General features: G+C 44.9%; 1 protein-coding gene across 2 annotated transcripts in view; it reads left to right on the top strand.

The window, feature by feature from the left end:
- The window catches only part of SH2D4B (SH2 domain containing 4B), a 147,525-nt gene that overhangs the window by 29,705 nt on the left and 102,141 nt on the right, over positions 1 to 15,679 (top strand). For both annotated transcript variants that reach the window (XM_019502295.1, XM_019502296.1), the window contains exons 2-3: positions 4,214 to 4,373; positions 5,614 to 5,761. In XM_019502295.1, the coding sequence (XP_019357840.1) occupies positions 4,273 to 4,373; positions 5,614 to 5,761 (249 nt within the window). In that variant the 5' untranslated portion in view covers positions 4,214 to 4,272. The remainder of the gene's footprint in view (positions 1 to 4,213; positions 4,374 to 5,613; positions 5,762 to 15,679) is intronic.

Raw genomic sequence — 15,679 nt, 5'->3', positions numbered from 1 at the left:
TGGACCCTTTCCAGGCCCACTTCAATTGCTGCCTGGACCAGACCAGTGCCCTAGTTCAGTGCACGTTTGGCTACCTCAAGGGACAGGCACACCCTGATGGCCCACCTCAAGTTCACCAAGGAACACTCCCCTGGGTCATCATCACAGCTTGTGTGCTGCCTAACATGTGTGAGGCCCAGAGGGAGCTCTTCAGTGAGACCTGGGTAGAGGAGGCGTGGTGCATGGAGGATGTCTGGCAGCAGGAGTACCACCTGTGGTGGCAGTGGCAGACTACTTGCCCTGTCCTGAGGCCCCAGGAAAGCTGCACACCTGCCAGCTGAGGCCAGGGCACCAGATGCATTGCTAACCACCTCCTCGAGCATTCTGCACCCTAGCTCATCTGCACTACCACTCACTGCCCCCCCCCCTTGCCTATCCCTAGTGTCACACACACTGCAGGCAGGTCTCACAAGAAGAAGTTTTTATTCCCCTCATATCAAATGCCCCCCCCCCCCACTTCCCTAAAAAAAAGAGCCCCTCTACCACCCACCAACAATAAAATACCTTCTTCCTCATGAAAACATTGTTCAATGTTCAGGGGCTTGGGCAGCCTGGGGTGGGAGGCTGTGTGGTGGGAGTGAGTAGGGGGCAGAACCCAGGGACAGGAAGCCATCACCCTGGCCTCTGGCCACTCCCCCATAGGTTCACATGCTGCAGTGGGTGCAGTAAGCCGGGAGCTCACCCAGCATGGGTGGCTTGCCCTCTGGCAGCCAGTGTCCAGGGCCAGCAGGGCCAGCATGTGTTCCTGGCCTCACTGCAGGGAGCTCCAGCTCTGTGCCTGCTTGGAGATAGGGTAAGTGGTGGGGCTGGGCCCAGGTCGGGGAGTTTGCTGGTGCTAGACCTGGGGCAGGGGCAGGCCAGGGGAACCTGGCTTCTGGAGGCAGTGCAGGACCTCCTCCCAGGCCCAGGCAGGGGCCTGCTGCTGGATGGCAGGTGGCTGCCAGGGGGCAGGTGGGGATAGGGTCTGGAGCCAGACAGCAGGTAGCATGGAACGTAACTGTCGGGGCCAGAATGGTGTCCAGCACCCAGTGATCATCATCCATAGCCTGCACTACCCAGGCCAGGATGGCATTCTGTTCCCACAGGGCCTCCACCTGCTTGTACTCCAGGGCAAGGAACTGTACCCAGAACTCCTGGTCCACCTGGTACTGTGCCTTCTTTCACCAGCACCATGTCTTCTCTGTCTGCCACCTGTACCAAGCATCCCCCAGATGGTCCTCTGATGCTGTTATCAGGTGGTCCAGGAGGAGAATCCTGCCTAGGGTCCTCCTCTGGTGGAGCAAGGATATCTGCTGAGTTCCGTCCCTGGGTGGTGGCAGCCCTGAAGCTGCATTCCAGCTGCCAAGGTGGCTTCTCCACTGCGTGCAGCTGTAGATCCTGTAGAGCCATGAGACAGAAGCTGTGAGAGTTTGCAACAGTTCAGAGATAAAATGCTTTATACCAGGGGCCGTGTAGTGCCCAACCTCAGATCAGGGGTCAGGTGTGCACAGGTGGCCAGGGACAAGAGTAAGTTGGCTTGGCAGGCCTGGGCCCAGGTGGCCACCATCCAAGACCCTGTCCCTGCTCAGTCCCCTGGGGCCAGCAAGCCACTGGGTGCTGGTGATGGGTAGTCTGCCTCCCTCGCCTCATTCCCAGGGTGGGACAGGACAGGCTTCGGACAGCACCTGCTGCCATGGCTCCAGACCCCCCTTTCTCTCCCCCCACTCCAGCAGGCCAACTGCTCTGCTGTGCTGCTTCCCAGCCCATAGCTGCCATGCTTTGGGGGTGTGGGGCTCTGGGAAGACTGGGATGAGGAGCTTCCCATGTCCCCACCGTCCCCACCAGGGTTTTCTCTAGGGAAACACCCCCCCCATGCCGCCACTGTACTTTGAATGTGCCCCTCTTATTCATGCCCTGGGTGGTGAATGAGGAGCTTTTTGTGTGGACTGAGGGGCACTGACCCACTATGCCCTGCTGCTGCTAATGGCAATAGTGCCCTGGGTGCACCTGTGCACTTGGTACAGGACCTTGAGCCACAATGATGTGGGAGGCAAGCCTGGGCTGCCCTGGAACCTCTACTACATCTTGGAGGGCTACCTGTGGGTGTGCTACATGTCCCTGTCCCCTGCAGCTAAGGAGTATATTGCCACCAGCACTGATGCATTCCTTGGCATGTGAGAGGCCTGTGCCCACCTAACTGTGTAGGATGGGCTGCTCAGTAAAGTTTGTCAGTGTCTCTCATCTCTCTGCATGCTGGGGGGGTGGGGAACCTGGGGCCAGGAGAGTGCAGACGGGCCAGGCAGAAAGGGAGGGCAGGGGCTGGGGGCTGGTGCAGGGAGGGGCCTCCCCCCAGAGCAGGGCTTACCATGTGGGTGGGGCTGGTGTGGCTGGTGGCTCCACGTGGTCACAGCTGTTGGCAATGGCATGTGGCTCTGGGCAGCAGGGCACAGTGGGAAGGTGCCCAGCTGGGCCCTCCCCCCTCCCCCTAGGAAGGAGCTGGCATTGGTGGTGGCTGGTGGTGTCATGGCCAGATGTGCTTCATGGCAGGAGCTGGGGCTGCGGTGCTGTCTCGGGCTCTCCAAGCTGCTGGTGGAGGGTGCAGCTGGGGAGCTCAGTGGAATGTGCTGCTGGACACCCAAAGGGCCTTCCCAGGCTGGGACAGGGGCTTGGGCAGGCCGCTCATGCTGCTATAGACAGGACAGCTGCAGCCTGGGTCCCAGGGCATGAGTATGTCTATTAGTTGCCTCATAAAGGGTATGGACTTATAGGAACTGCCCAACCAATGATTGTGGTTGTTGATGGAAACCCACTGCACCTGCAAGGCCTTGACCTTTATGTGGTACTGTCATGCTGACCAGTTATGCCCATGCTTCCACATCCAGGCAGACAGCCCCTCATAGACATGGGCATTGGAGTGCCCACCCTGCTCAAACTGACGCTGCACCTCCACCTTTTCCCACAGTACCATGAGATCATCAGTTTCCTCCATGGACCAGTTGGGGCCCCAGTTTGCAGGCGTGGGTGTGGGCACAGCCGTGGATGAAGAGGATGCCATTATGGGTTCTGTGCTACCTCTCTGGGCCCTCAATGTGCCTGTCCCTGTGTTGCCGGGCCTGGACAACTGCCTGCGGTGCCCAGCACAGGGGCCTGGCATAGGACTGGCACCTGCACAGCTGAGGCAGTGCCCTGCAGCACCTTGGGGCAGGCTGCTGGGGCAGGCTGCTAGGGGTAGGACGTGGGCAGGTGGAGCTGGCCCCAGCAGCCAGAAGCTGGCTGTAGCTGGGCCTGGGGGCTGGCAGGCCTGGCAGAAGCCTGCAGTAACCTGAAGCAGCCTGCAGCCCTGGCCAGTGGGGGCCTGGCAGCTCTGCGGCACTGAGGTACCAGGCAGTGGCACTGGAACGCAGATAGACTAGGACAGCTGGCCTGCAGCCTGCCCAGGGGGATACAGGTGCCTGGAGTAGCCTCAGGCTTCCTGCTGGTGTGCCCCAGGGCTCTGAATGCCTGCAAGCTTTTAAAGGCATAAAGGCATCTCAGCCCTGGGGCAGGAGAGCCCTGGGGCAGGAGAGGCTCCCAGCTCAAAGCCCTGGGGCTAGCTTGAGGCATGCCCCCTAGTGGCAGGGCTGACCCAGCAGCAAATTTGCTCTTGGGTCACACCTATTTGCGTGTAAATGTACTTGTGAGTAAGTGTTTTTATTGCATGGTAAGCATGCACATGTGTAGACTCATGTGCTTACTGTGTACTAAACTACACTTCTGCACAGTTAAGTGTCTTGTGTAGATGCACCCCTTAAGCCTCTTTTAACAAGTGAATTTAGATCATAGGCTTAATATTCCATTATGCCAGAGGTGTCCTGTGAGGTATATCCTGAGGGGTTCCCAGAGGGGCTGGGAATTTGGGGGTGGAGTGAGTGCAGGCAGGGTTTGCTGACAGATTCCTTACTACAGAGCCCCACCGGGGATACATGTTGGTGGGAGTCGGGGATGGGGTACAGGTGTGGGATGAGCAGCAGCAATGCAGGGACAAATGTCCAAGCTACCAGGTACTTCCCACGAGAAGCCCTGTGGTTTGGATGTGACCCATGGGCCCAGGTAAGTTTGACATCCCTGCAGTATGCAGTTTAATCTGTATTTATTTCTGAATCTGAGCTAGCTGCCTTATAAGACCATATCCTGCTTATTTTGGTGGATCTTACAGGTAATGGCAAACGTGTGCAGTGGCTGCATGGAAGTGATGATGAGGTCTGGGTCTGGGTCATGGGAGAAGCCACAGGTGACAAGCCATATGAACAGATTTCTGAAGAACTAATTGCAGAACGAGCCAGGCAGCAAGCCCAGAAGGAGGCAGAAGAATTATGGTAATGATTTGAGAATTTGAATTCAGGCTCGATTTTTTGCCATTCACAGCCATTTAGAAAGGTGGCAGGTAATACTGAGGAAGTATGGTAAGCATATTCTTGTATACATTTTTTACTTGAATGGGATTATTTAGATTTTAAAAAATCCAAAATGCTATATTCAGTTCTAATTCAAATTGATGCAACTTAATTCTTTTCTACAAAATATAGAAACAAATTATGTTTTTGCAGGAATTTTTGTTTTATTTGAAAAACTGGAAAACAAAGAAAAATTTCCACAATTTTTCATTTATTAAAAAATCCCTTTTTTAAATCGCTAATTTTCATCTGCTTCTCCGCATAGCTTTGGCTGGACTAGATTTGCTCTGATGAACTCCTAAAACCATTAACCTGTTTGCAGAATAAAACTAACCAACCTGCTTTTGAATAACAATTAAATCAGAGATGTCCATTATCAAAAGTTTGTAGCTACAACTGGAGGTTTTTGCACATACATTCTGTTACAGCATTAGCTTTTTTGCAAGTTAGTTTTAATTTTTAATCTAAGAATAGAAGAACTCATATTGCCATAACTATATTTCTAATAGAGACATCTGTGGAAGTAGTCAGTTGTTTCTGATGCTCAGTGACATTGAGAGAATAGGGTCATTGTAAAGCTTCCAAAAATGGGTATTGAAATGACAAGTTATTCGGTATTTATTCCTTCTCATATCGTTTGTTTTCTGTCCAAACTGTCTGCTGCCTATTTCTAGTTTGCATATTTAATGTGGTATTCAAATTTGTGTTCTTTTTGCCTCTTACATTGACAGTGGCAATGCACATTCTACCACTGGAATTTAGCAGTGGATTGTTTTTTTAATTTTTAGGCAAAATAAAGATTCCACATTACTTTCCCATATTGCTATGCTGAATTTAAATTGCTAATAGGGGAACTTGTGTTTTTTTTTATCAGGAAAAGAAACAGGTTATGGTGTGACTCAAAGACATTCAAGAAGCAGATATCACTAAGAAAATTCTATTTTTATTTACATTTGCTCTGCCTGCTAGGTATTTGCTTGGAACTTGAACTATAGTGCTTCATTTTAGATGCATTTGAATTATTTTCCTGTATGTTTTCATGCAATCTTGTATATTACTTATTGTTAGTAATCATTGCTTACCTACTGAATAAAGGGTAATTCTCACTTCAATTATTTTCAATTTTTTTCAATTATTTTTATTTTCAAATTATTTTCTGTAGGAGGCAAAAAGAGGCTGAAATTACAAAGAAATTCCGGGATGCTATGGCTAAGGAAAAAGCCAGAATAGTGGCTGAAAAATGGAAAATAGAAATAGAAGACCGAAAAGCAGCCAAACTGATAGAGGAAAAAATTCAAGAAGAATTAAAGGTTTGCACATAATCATCTTTAGTCTCTATAGTCATTTTTACTTTTCCATATTGATTCACAGAGCCTGTCACCTTCATGCAGTTTATTTCTAAGGACTGAAAAACTGTTGTAGGGTTCCCTCCTGAAATATACAACTAGCATCACTGCGTTTCCTCGGTACAGCTGGATGAATAATGTACAAAATAATACGTCCTGTTCAAAAATATCATGATAGTCATTAAATAGGTTTTTCAATTAACAAGTGAATAATTGTTTAGCTATCTGTGTAATAAATACAAATAGCAAGAATATACCAGGAAACAATGTTTGGAAAATGTCAATACATTTTAGATTAGCTGTTCATGTGTATATTTCATTTCAAAATGCTTTCCCCTTTTTCTCCAATTAAGTAGAAGTTGATCCTGTTCCTATTAATTATATGAATGAGGGAGTCAATTGATTTAATAGCTCATTGTTCTTCACTCCACAGGTGTTAACAATTATCTCTTTTTTTAATGGTCTTGATGTTCTACTAATCAAGCTAACCTTTCTTAAGGCAATTTTACTGTCCACTAGCTCAGTGGTTTTCAGCGTTTTTTGTACCAGGACTGATTTGTAAACATTGATGGCCAATCCTGACCCAGTGGCTCTCACTCCTGACCTGCTGCCCTTCTGCCTCTAGGCCCTAGCACCCCAGTGTGTGAAGCAGGGGGTGGGTGTGTGTGGTGGGGCCCAAGTAGTCCCAAACTGCCCCTTGAAGGCTGGAATTCTGTTAGCCTGCAAGGGAAAAGATACAGTTTTTCTCCTTTAAAGAAGAATCAGTTTTTAAATTGTTTGTGACCCTTTCATGTATTCTTCTGGGTTGCAACCCATAGGTTGAGAAATGCTACCTAGCTGCTCCTGATTTCTGTCCTCCTAATTCACAGCATTGGAGACTTGTTAGCTCTTTTCAAAATCATAGATCCACTTACAGAGACTAGTTTTCAGGATCAGCTAAGGTCTGAGCTTCAGTTGAGCCAGGAAGTGAGAATAAGCCAGCTGAAAATTAGGCTCTGATCCTGCTCTATAACTGTGGACCATTTTTTCCCCTTCACTCTGCCCTTCAAAAACAAGTTTCATATCATATTCTGGGGTGTGTTATAGGTGAGAATTTATGGTAATATTCTGCCAGTGATTTCCCAGGAGTTATAATCCACATAGGAAATGCTCACATATTACCTAGATTCTTCTTCCAGTTAGTAGGTCAGATCACTAATTTTAACTGATGCCAAGAACTAACCACTCATGTTTCTGTATATCAGGTTGAGGAAGCTGCTGATGTGTGGAGTTGTGGCAGGAGGAAATCCTGTGCCTATTATATGTGTCATTAATTTTTGTGCGGTTGTCTTAAATGTATTCTTCCCTTTGTTAGAAATGAGAGGAGCAACTTTTGGATTTGTTAAAAGTAATGACACTGTCTGCCAAGCGGATTACATGTATAGTAAGCAGAATAACTATTTGTGCTTGTCCTCCTCAGATCCCCAGAAAGCAAAGCCCTCTTGAACAAAGACTCTTACACTTCTCCTCACTTTATAAGTTGCCACCCATACCATGTTAGCGGCTACTAGAGTCAGATTGCTCTTATCTGAAGGATAATAGAACAACGCTCTTCAGTCATAGTACATTCTTACATTTCAAAGAAAAACACACCTTGCAAAACTGTGGCAAATCACTGCATTGCTCACGTAACATAGTGCCACTTGCATTTAGGGGAAGGCAATCGCTTATGCTTTTTCTGCAGCTTTAAATTACTGATAGCAAACTCTGCTCTGAGCTCAGTGGGTGTGTCTACATGTGCCCCTGACTGCACAGGTCATTTTTGACCCTACTGCACAGCAGCAACAAACTACTGCAAAACTACATGGTTAGTGCCTGCCAATGCTATGGTGTCATAGCATCTCATGTAGACGCACCCACTGAGTACAAAGTGAGTTGTGGATTGAATGACGATTACTCACACAATTCATCTGTGTGCTAGGAGACATTCCATAAGCCATCACAAATTGTTATGAGGTTGGAAGCATTGCAAAATTTCCCTGTGCTGTAAGGAAGACCAGAACCTGGTCCATTTTGAATACCAAACTTCAGTACTTTTTGCTCTGATCCTACTCAGGGAAAGTGGCTTATTGTTTTTTTCACTTTCCCATAGCTCAAACATTGGAAAAGGTTGCGATGAAAATGAAATAAAGAAAAACTACCTTAAACCAGAGGCCTCATTGAAATGAAAATTTAAGTCTCAAAGTTTAGCTTGTGAAACCAAAAGGTTATAAATGAAAGCTCTTTTGCAATACCAGTGTCATAATAATAGCTTAATTACCTTGAAGCTTCAGCCCTACAATCAGATCTGTATTTGTGGATGTTCATATTTCAGAGGGACTCATAGGATATTGCCTTCTTGGATGCAGTTGGGGGATTGGTACCTTGCATAAAAAACTCCTGTGTAAATGTTCTTAAATCATTTCATCTTTCTTTTTAAGGGCAATTCATACGCATAGTTTTCTAGGATTGATTAAAAACAATAGAAAAATGTAAAAGTCAAATATCAAACCAGATGGCCAGCTTGGTCAGTTGTTCAGTTTTGTGTCCACTGGAATATCTACTTCCACTCCATGTATTCTTTTGATGTCTTCCTTTGCATGGTGCAGTTGCCTATTTCAGTAGCTATGTCAGATATCTTTAAAAGAAATATGACTGGAAAGTATATAAAAGTGCTTCTAGCATTTTCTTTAAAAAAATATTTATTTCCCTCTAAGAATTTAATCAAAGCAGGATAACAGTGGAAAAAAAGGCAAATTGGTTAAAAATCGATTCATGTTTGACTGCAATCACTGAAATCCTAAAGAAATGGGTCTTTCATGAATGATTCAGGGGATGGAATGAGATGCAGCTCAGTTAGCGAGCCCACGTTAACAAGTTTAAAATATTTAACACATCATTAATCATCCTTCTGTGATGATGACTGGACCACATTTAAAACAGTCTCCAAAGCGGGGAATAAAAAGCATGAACTCCATTAAAATTTCATCATCTTGAAGCATTTTGATTTGGGAAATTGAAGCTCTGTGTCCATTCTGCTGATGTGTTTAATTTCTAACCATATTGTATCACAACTCGCCCTTTTTAAATAGCTTTTATTCCTCTTGACATATCATGGGACTTTAAAGTTGTCTGGACTAGATAAATTATATCTTCACATATCAAAGTGAGTGATGATCCCTGTTTCCTTTTGCCAATACTAATCTTACCTTCCTTGGTGTTTCTTAAGCAGAGAGGCATTTAATTTATGATGCCATAGTCTAAGTGTTGATTGCTCTATTTTTGTAATTTAAGGGCAGCTATCCTTTTATGCCCTTTCTGCAATTGACAAATAAGAAAGCCAATTACTGACATTAATCTTCTGCTAATTCTCAAAGACTATGAGATCCTGGGCATCATTTCTACTGTTATCTGTCATTGCTGCTGCTGCCAAACAACTTTGCACAATATGCAGAATAAGCAAAAATGAAAGGTTTGAGTCTTAGCTAGGTGACCATAGAATTCTTTATAGACTTAGAAGAAATAGTGGTGTGATTATTGAGTGACTGCTTCGTCTGCTCCCCATTCAGCAAAGAACTATTAATGGTAATGAACTATCTACTTAACAACTTGAGATGCTTGCCCAGATTAATGATACAAACACAGCTCATAACAAAGCTAGATTCTTTCTTAGGAAATATTTGCAAAATGAAATGCATTTTCAGCAAAAACTTGATAAAGTTCATTATAGCTCCATCACAATATTTAGTAATATCTAAGAATTCTGAATATAAAGAAAAAAAACTTAGTATTTTTCTTCCTGCTCCCATCACTTAAAAAAAATAAATAACTTTTTTTTCTTCATACAGTTGCCTGTTTATCTGTGATAAAAGAGAGTTGTTTGGTTCCTGCTGAGAAGCAGATCTCACAGTTTCCTCATCCTATATTTTGAAAATTTATGATATTTTAATTTTAAAATAAAATATTTTCCCCACCACACCAACTGTGGTTGTACTGCCAGAATCAGCCTCTTTATATAGGATATTTACCAAAAAGTACCATTTAATTCTGACAGTTTCTACCACCAAGTAGATTAACAATATATGTTTAAGCCACTACTGAAAATAATGCCATGTTTCATAGGCCCAAAAGATCCTTGTTTTGCAGGGCTCACATTTTAGGCAAAGCACAGTAAATTTGATCTTCAGCTTGTATGAGTTCCACACAACTCCATTTCCTTTAATAGAACTATGCCAATTTACATTAGCTGAGGATCTGGTTCAGCAACTGTAAACAGTTCACAGGAATACTACATAACTGCTTAGAATATGAACTGAAAGTGTTGTCTCCTAGTGAAATTTGAGGAGTGATAAGATATTATTGCCTGAATTAGAATTTCTCCAAAAGAACAAAGGTAATATCTGAAAAGGGTACAGGTCTTTTGTGATCAAAAAATGGTTATGATCTCAGATTTTTTGTGGCCAGAGATAGTCATAATCTTTGTTTTCCATATTCTCCAAAGCAGAGCTTCTGTGCACCAAGGCACTAAGCCAGGTCAGTGGTTTTGTACTGATTCTGCATCTTTGTCTATGGTAGATAATTATACCAGGTGTAATTAATACAGTACAACGATAATGGGCATCTTCTAGAGTGTCTGAATAAGAAGAACTCCTTCACTTGCATTTGTCCTTGAACTTATGAACAGGGTAGTGAACTGATACCTTACACTGCTCCCTGGAAGTAAAGAGGGGGCAACTTTTGGATGGGAGGCCAACTTTTAACTTAATGGCTAAGAACAGAGGTTCAAAATGCCCAAGGTGGAACCGATTCAGTCTTTGCAGGATTTTCGAAACTGCATAGATTGGACCCATAATGAACTGAACTGAACCGAACCCAGAATGAACTGATCTGAACTGATGTTCAGTGTTCCAGTGACTAAAGCAGGCAGAACCCTGCAGTGGCCCAAGCCAGGATCCTGGGGACAGTCATGCATGCCTCCCATCATGCCAGATCCTGCTGAAGGCTGCTGAACCCATCCAGTTGGCAGGCCATACCTGATTGGCTGCTGAAAACCATCCCACCCTCTACTGTCAGCCACAGGCAGGGGGAGAGCCAGCAGACAATCGCTTCTCCCCAGCTCTGCCTCCTCACCAACTGCTGGTTTCTCTAAGGGGTGGGGATGGGAGCAGGGAAATGTACACCTGGCCGGGCAGGGGTTTGCATGGCATGGGGGGGGGTGGTACCCCATGCTAGGGCTTTTCCATCACCTGTAGCTCAGTGAGTCAGGCTGGGAAAACCTCAGTTTTGCCCCTTTGCCAGCTGCTGGCCTCTCTGAGAGGTGGAGGTGGGGGAATGCACCCTTGTGTCTGGCACTGCTGGGCAGTGCTGGGTGGGGGATTTGTTTCCCCCTCACCTCTCAGAGAGACTAGTGGCTGGTGAGTTGGTGGGGTTGGGTCTTTCCCAGCCTGGCTCGCTGGGTTGTGGGCAGGTTGTAAAGCTCCTGTTGTGGGGGCTGCCCTCCCCCAACACTATGCAGATTCCTGCTGGGGCACTGGTGGCAGACCGGGGGTAGGGGGAGTCTTACGCGTCCCCTTGCCTCTTAGAGAGGCTGGTGGTTAGTGAGGGGATGGTGCTGGGGCTTTCACAACTTGAGAGCTCTCTGGGTTGGTGAAGGGAGCCCCCTTTGAGTAGGGATTTTCTTCTCACTCTATGCAGACCCAGATGCAGGGGGGAGGGGTTTGTTCCCTTGTGTCCCCATCCCGCTGGACTGACAGATGCAGGCTTAGGAGAAGAGGTTATACTGCCTCTGCTCTGTGACAACTAGGGATGGGGCCATCCCTGCTGATTTAACTTAAATCAGTTAAATCTGACACTACATCCAACTAGGTTTATCTTAAACTGGTTTCAGCCTTTTTAATAGTGGTGTATGTGCACTGAACTTTGTTACAGGTTTGAATTGGTTTTCAATCATTTGCACTGGTTTATGTGTAACTTCTGTCCCTAACCAATATGTATACAAGCACGTCTCTTCTGAGCAGGAGAGAATTTTCTGAACAGACATCTGTTGAGGAAATTCACTGGTTTTGACAGATTACTGTTGAAACACAGGTTGGGGTCCATAGGCTGTGGCTTTGGGACTGTTTTGCTTTGCAGACTGTCAAAGGATCTTGGAGCTTCCTGCCGCAGAGCTGAGTGTGTGGAAGCTCTGGGAGCTCCCCGGTTCTACCGAGGCCTCTCAGGGTCTAGGCTTCTGGCTCCCTGGCAAGGAACACCCCAGTCTGCATAGCTCTGGAAGTTCTAGACATGTTGATGTCATAGCAGAGAGCCTGGAAATGCTGAGGCTTCCGACTTGGCATGGGGAGCTTGTGCAGCCAGGAGCTTGGGAGCCCTGGTTGGAGGTAGGGTACTTAGAACTTCCAGGCTTCCTTTCTGAGGAGTAGATTCTGTTTCTATATTGATACAATGGGACTCTTCCCCACTTTCTGTGCAGGTTTGGACAACACAAGTAGACCCTAGACCCTGAGGAAAACTTCTGCTCAGTTTAGGGAAACTATCAAACTGAAACATTTTGATTGTTCCATAGGGAAGTCATTTTTGACAATTTGCAGCTTCATCTGCACTGGTTGGAAACATTAACAAACAACCTTGTCTAAGAATAAGAGTGATTTATTTAGAGTTGGTTGCAGCAGGGCTAACAAACTTTGTATAAACATGGCTTTTCCACATTTGCAGGAAATTTGTGGAAGACTCTTGACTTGCCAGGGGCTAAATAACATAATTTAGTTCACCCAAATTCTCCAGTATCCTTAAAGCCAGAGGGAATGCTTCTAGCTACTGAATCTTCAGTATAATATGCTGCAGTATGTTAGTAATTCGGAACCGAGTATTGGATTGACAGTTTTCTGCCTGGTCTTTGAGATATTAAAGGATCACAGAACTAGGTGCTATTTCTTTCATCCAGCAGCCAGGGTGTGATATTTCTGATGTGATGTGTGGATTATTAGAGCTGCTCTTTACTTACAATTTTGACCAATAAGACTGTGCTTATATGGAGAAGCAGGCAAAGATGGTGGCAGAGTTTACCAATTGAGTTGTCTGTGGAAAACTAGTCCATGTCCATAGAGATGCACAAACACATATACCTTAGATTAATGTTTTATATTTTTAAAATTCATTCTCTCTTAAAAGGACAGCATGAAAGAGTTTTGTGAGTTTAGAGAAAGCTAACAACTTTAAGTGCTCATTTTTTTTCTTAGCAATTTCTCTTTTGACTTTGGCTTTTGAAGATTAAAAAAAAAAAAAAAAATTGCTGTAATTTTCTCACCAGGCAAGACCTCCCCCTTCTCACTACTCAGAGGTTTACCAAGATTCTGTTGTTCCCTTAGGCTGTAAACCGATATCTTATTTAAGGAAGTCCTTTTTGTCTTGGGTTTTGTCCCTGACATATACATTTACAAAGGATGTGAACAGGCATTCACTGCACCCAGTCTAGGCCTTATTTTAAGCCACCTCGATTGGGAGCAGTTTAAGCAGCAGCATGTGCAGTCATTTACTGCTCCTGGGAGACACACAGGGAGCCTGACTTTAGTGACTTGGGGTGGGGGGGATCAGTGGGAGCTAATGGGTCTTTTGGGGGAAATTGGTGGGTCCGTGGGAAGGGCAAAGATTGCCTGGTTAAGGGTGGGGGGTCAGGGAGCTAAAAATAGCCCAGTCAAGATCGGTGGAGGGTGGTGTGGGATTAGCACAGCCTGTGGCCTGGGGTGAACACTTGGGCTTTCTCAGTCCCAGCGCTGTGCTGCAAATGTGTACTAGGTCAGGTGAATCTGATCTCCATCTGAGTTAGTGCACCTCCTGGGGTGAGCTAACTTAGATCATGCACACCGTTTTTTGATTTATTAAAACTCCTGAATGCCTACACAATTGGGCCTCTAGATCAACCTAATCTTGAATGTAATGTCTGTACATACTCATATCTAGCATTTCCAAGCTGCAATGATGCTCCTCTGCCAGTGGGTGGTTAGGGAGAGCACACTGCCTGACAGGCTTATCTTGAGAATGACTTGCAGTTAATTTAGAGAAGCCTCTAGGGGAAGGGTCTCTGAGGAATAGTATTAGCATATTTTACATGGCATGCTTCACAGGAACCTTATGTGGGATAATGGATGTGACTATCTGTGGGAACTTGAGACAAATGGTTTTCTTCTGGGACAAAATGCAACATCTGTTTACAGTCTTAGATACTGTCATCTTTTTCACAACAACAACAATCTAGGAATTCATTTTGTTTCTTTGTTTGTAGATTTTAACTTTTAGTTACTGGTGTAAATTGGGAATTTTTTGTATGCCAAGACTGCCTATTTCATGCCCACTTTGCTTTTGGGTGCTGGATATGCTGTTTTGCAGAAATGATGAGAGAAAAGGGGTGCAGGAAAGACATTTCCCCTTACAAAAGTTAGGGAAGAAGAACTGAGCAAACACTTTACTCTGAAAGTAGAACAAACCCCTTTACTAACATCAAAGGTTATAGAATCCTTAGCTTTACACCAAGTAAGACCAGAGTTTTTGGGTTCTTGCCAGACCCCTGTCAAGAAGCTGCTGGGATTCAAATCTAGGTTTCCCAGGAGTTTTGATATATCAGAGTTGGTAGTTCAACTATTTTTTTTAGGACATGAAAGGTGGGTAGTCTTAGAAATAATAAAACATCCTAGCATTAACATATAAAATGCATTTAACGCATAAAATGCATTAAAGTATAGTATTGGGCTTTATGCTATGTGTAGCCTAATTAATTGTTCCCTACATGTTGTGTTATGGAATCTGTATGTTCTCCATGGGTACAGTGTTGTTAATATTTATTATTTCAGCTGGGAAGACTTCAGTTTTTCTCAAAAAATTCAAAACAAGGGGATAAGTCCTATGTAGTGAAGATATGGTGGCGTCAATGGAAACATTATGTTGATGTATGCTACTTGAAGATCTGGCCCTTTAAGAAGCATAAACAGTATTTGACTCATTGCAGAAGGCAGAGACTTGCACTTGCTCCTGTTTCCCATTCCCTGAAGATGATGATTGCTTGTAATTAGTAAATTGCTTGCTTTTTTAAATCACTTTGAAATGTCAATGGACATGAAGCATTTACAGCAATGTCAGCTGGCTGAATACTGTGAAGCAAGCGATCCCTGTGAAACCCAAGACACCTGTCCTTGTTTATCCACAATTGACAAAGTATGACTGTTCTTTTTCTAGCCTTGCTAATAGTGAGTGTCATTTCTCCTTAAGTATACCTTTCTAGTGTGCTCCATGCCTCTGAACAACCAAACAACTCTTATCTTTGCTGCTACTTCTGGCCCTTGCTGAGATTGCAAAGGTCACAAATGACAGACAAATACTTTGGAGAGTCATCTAAAATCCTCTGATCCTTGTAGCAAAAGCTCCTCAACCACAAAAAAAAACTTTTAGGTAGAAAAAAGAGAAAATAAAACTTGTTTTGCAGTGGGAAAGCAAGACACGATGTTTTTTATGTTCTGGAGAGAGCCCCTTCTCTCTACTGGAAATGCAGCTGTGTTCACATGAACTTCTTTTAAGGATAACAAGGAGTGACAAGCAAATACTAGTTGGTATGTGACCGTAACTTCTGGCGGCCTATAACAACAGATGTGACTTCGACTACAGGCCTAGTGAGTAGGGGCCTGACTAGGAGTGACAGCTGTGAATTGCCACTAGAGGGCTGGTAAGCCCAGGACAGGCTTCTATCCATGATCTAGGTGGGGGTGTGAGAAATGGATTGTGGTGGGAGGAGGAGGGAACAGAAACATGAAGCTGGGAGGCAGAGCGTTAATTGGATAAAGACAGCCAGGATGTCTGGATGCTTCTAAAGGGCACAGT

This window comes from Gavialis gangeticus, unplaced genomic scaffold (assembly GCF_001723915.1).
Source record: "Gavialis gangeticus isolate Ggan-Ray unplaced genomic scaffold, GavGan_comp1, whole genome shotgun sequence".
NCBI classification, from domain to species: domain Eukaryota; kingdom Metazoa; phylum Chordata; order Crocodylia; family Gavialidae; genus Gavialis; species Gavialis gangeticus.
This window is presented reverse-complemented; position numbering and strand designations above follow the sequence as displayed.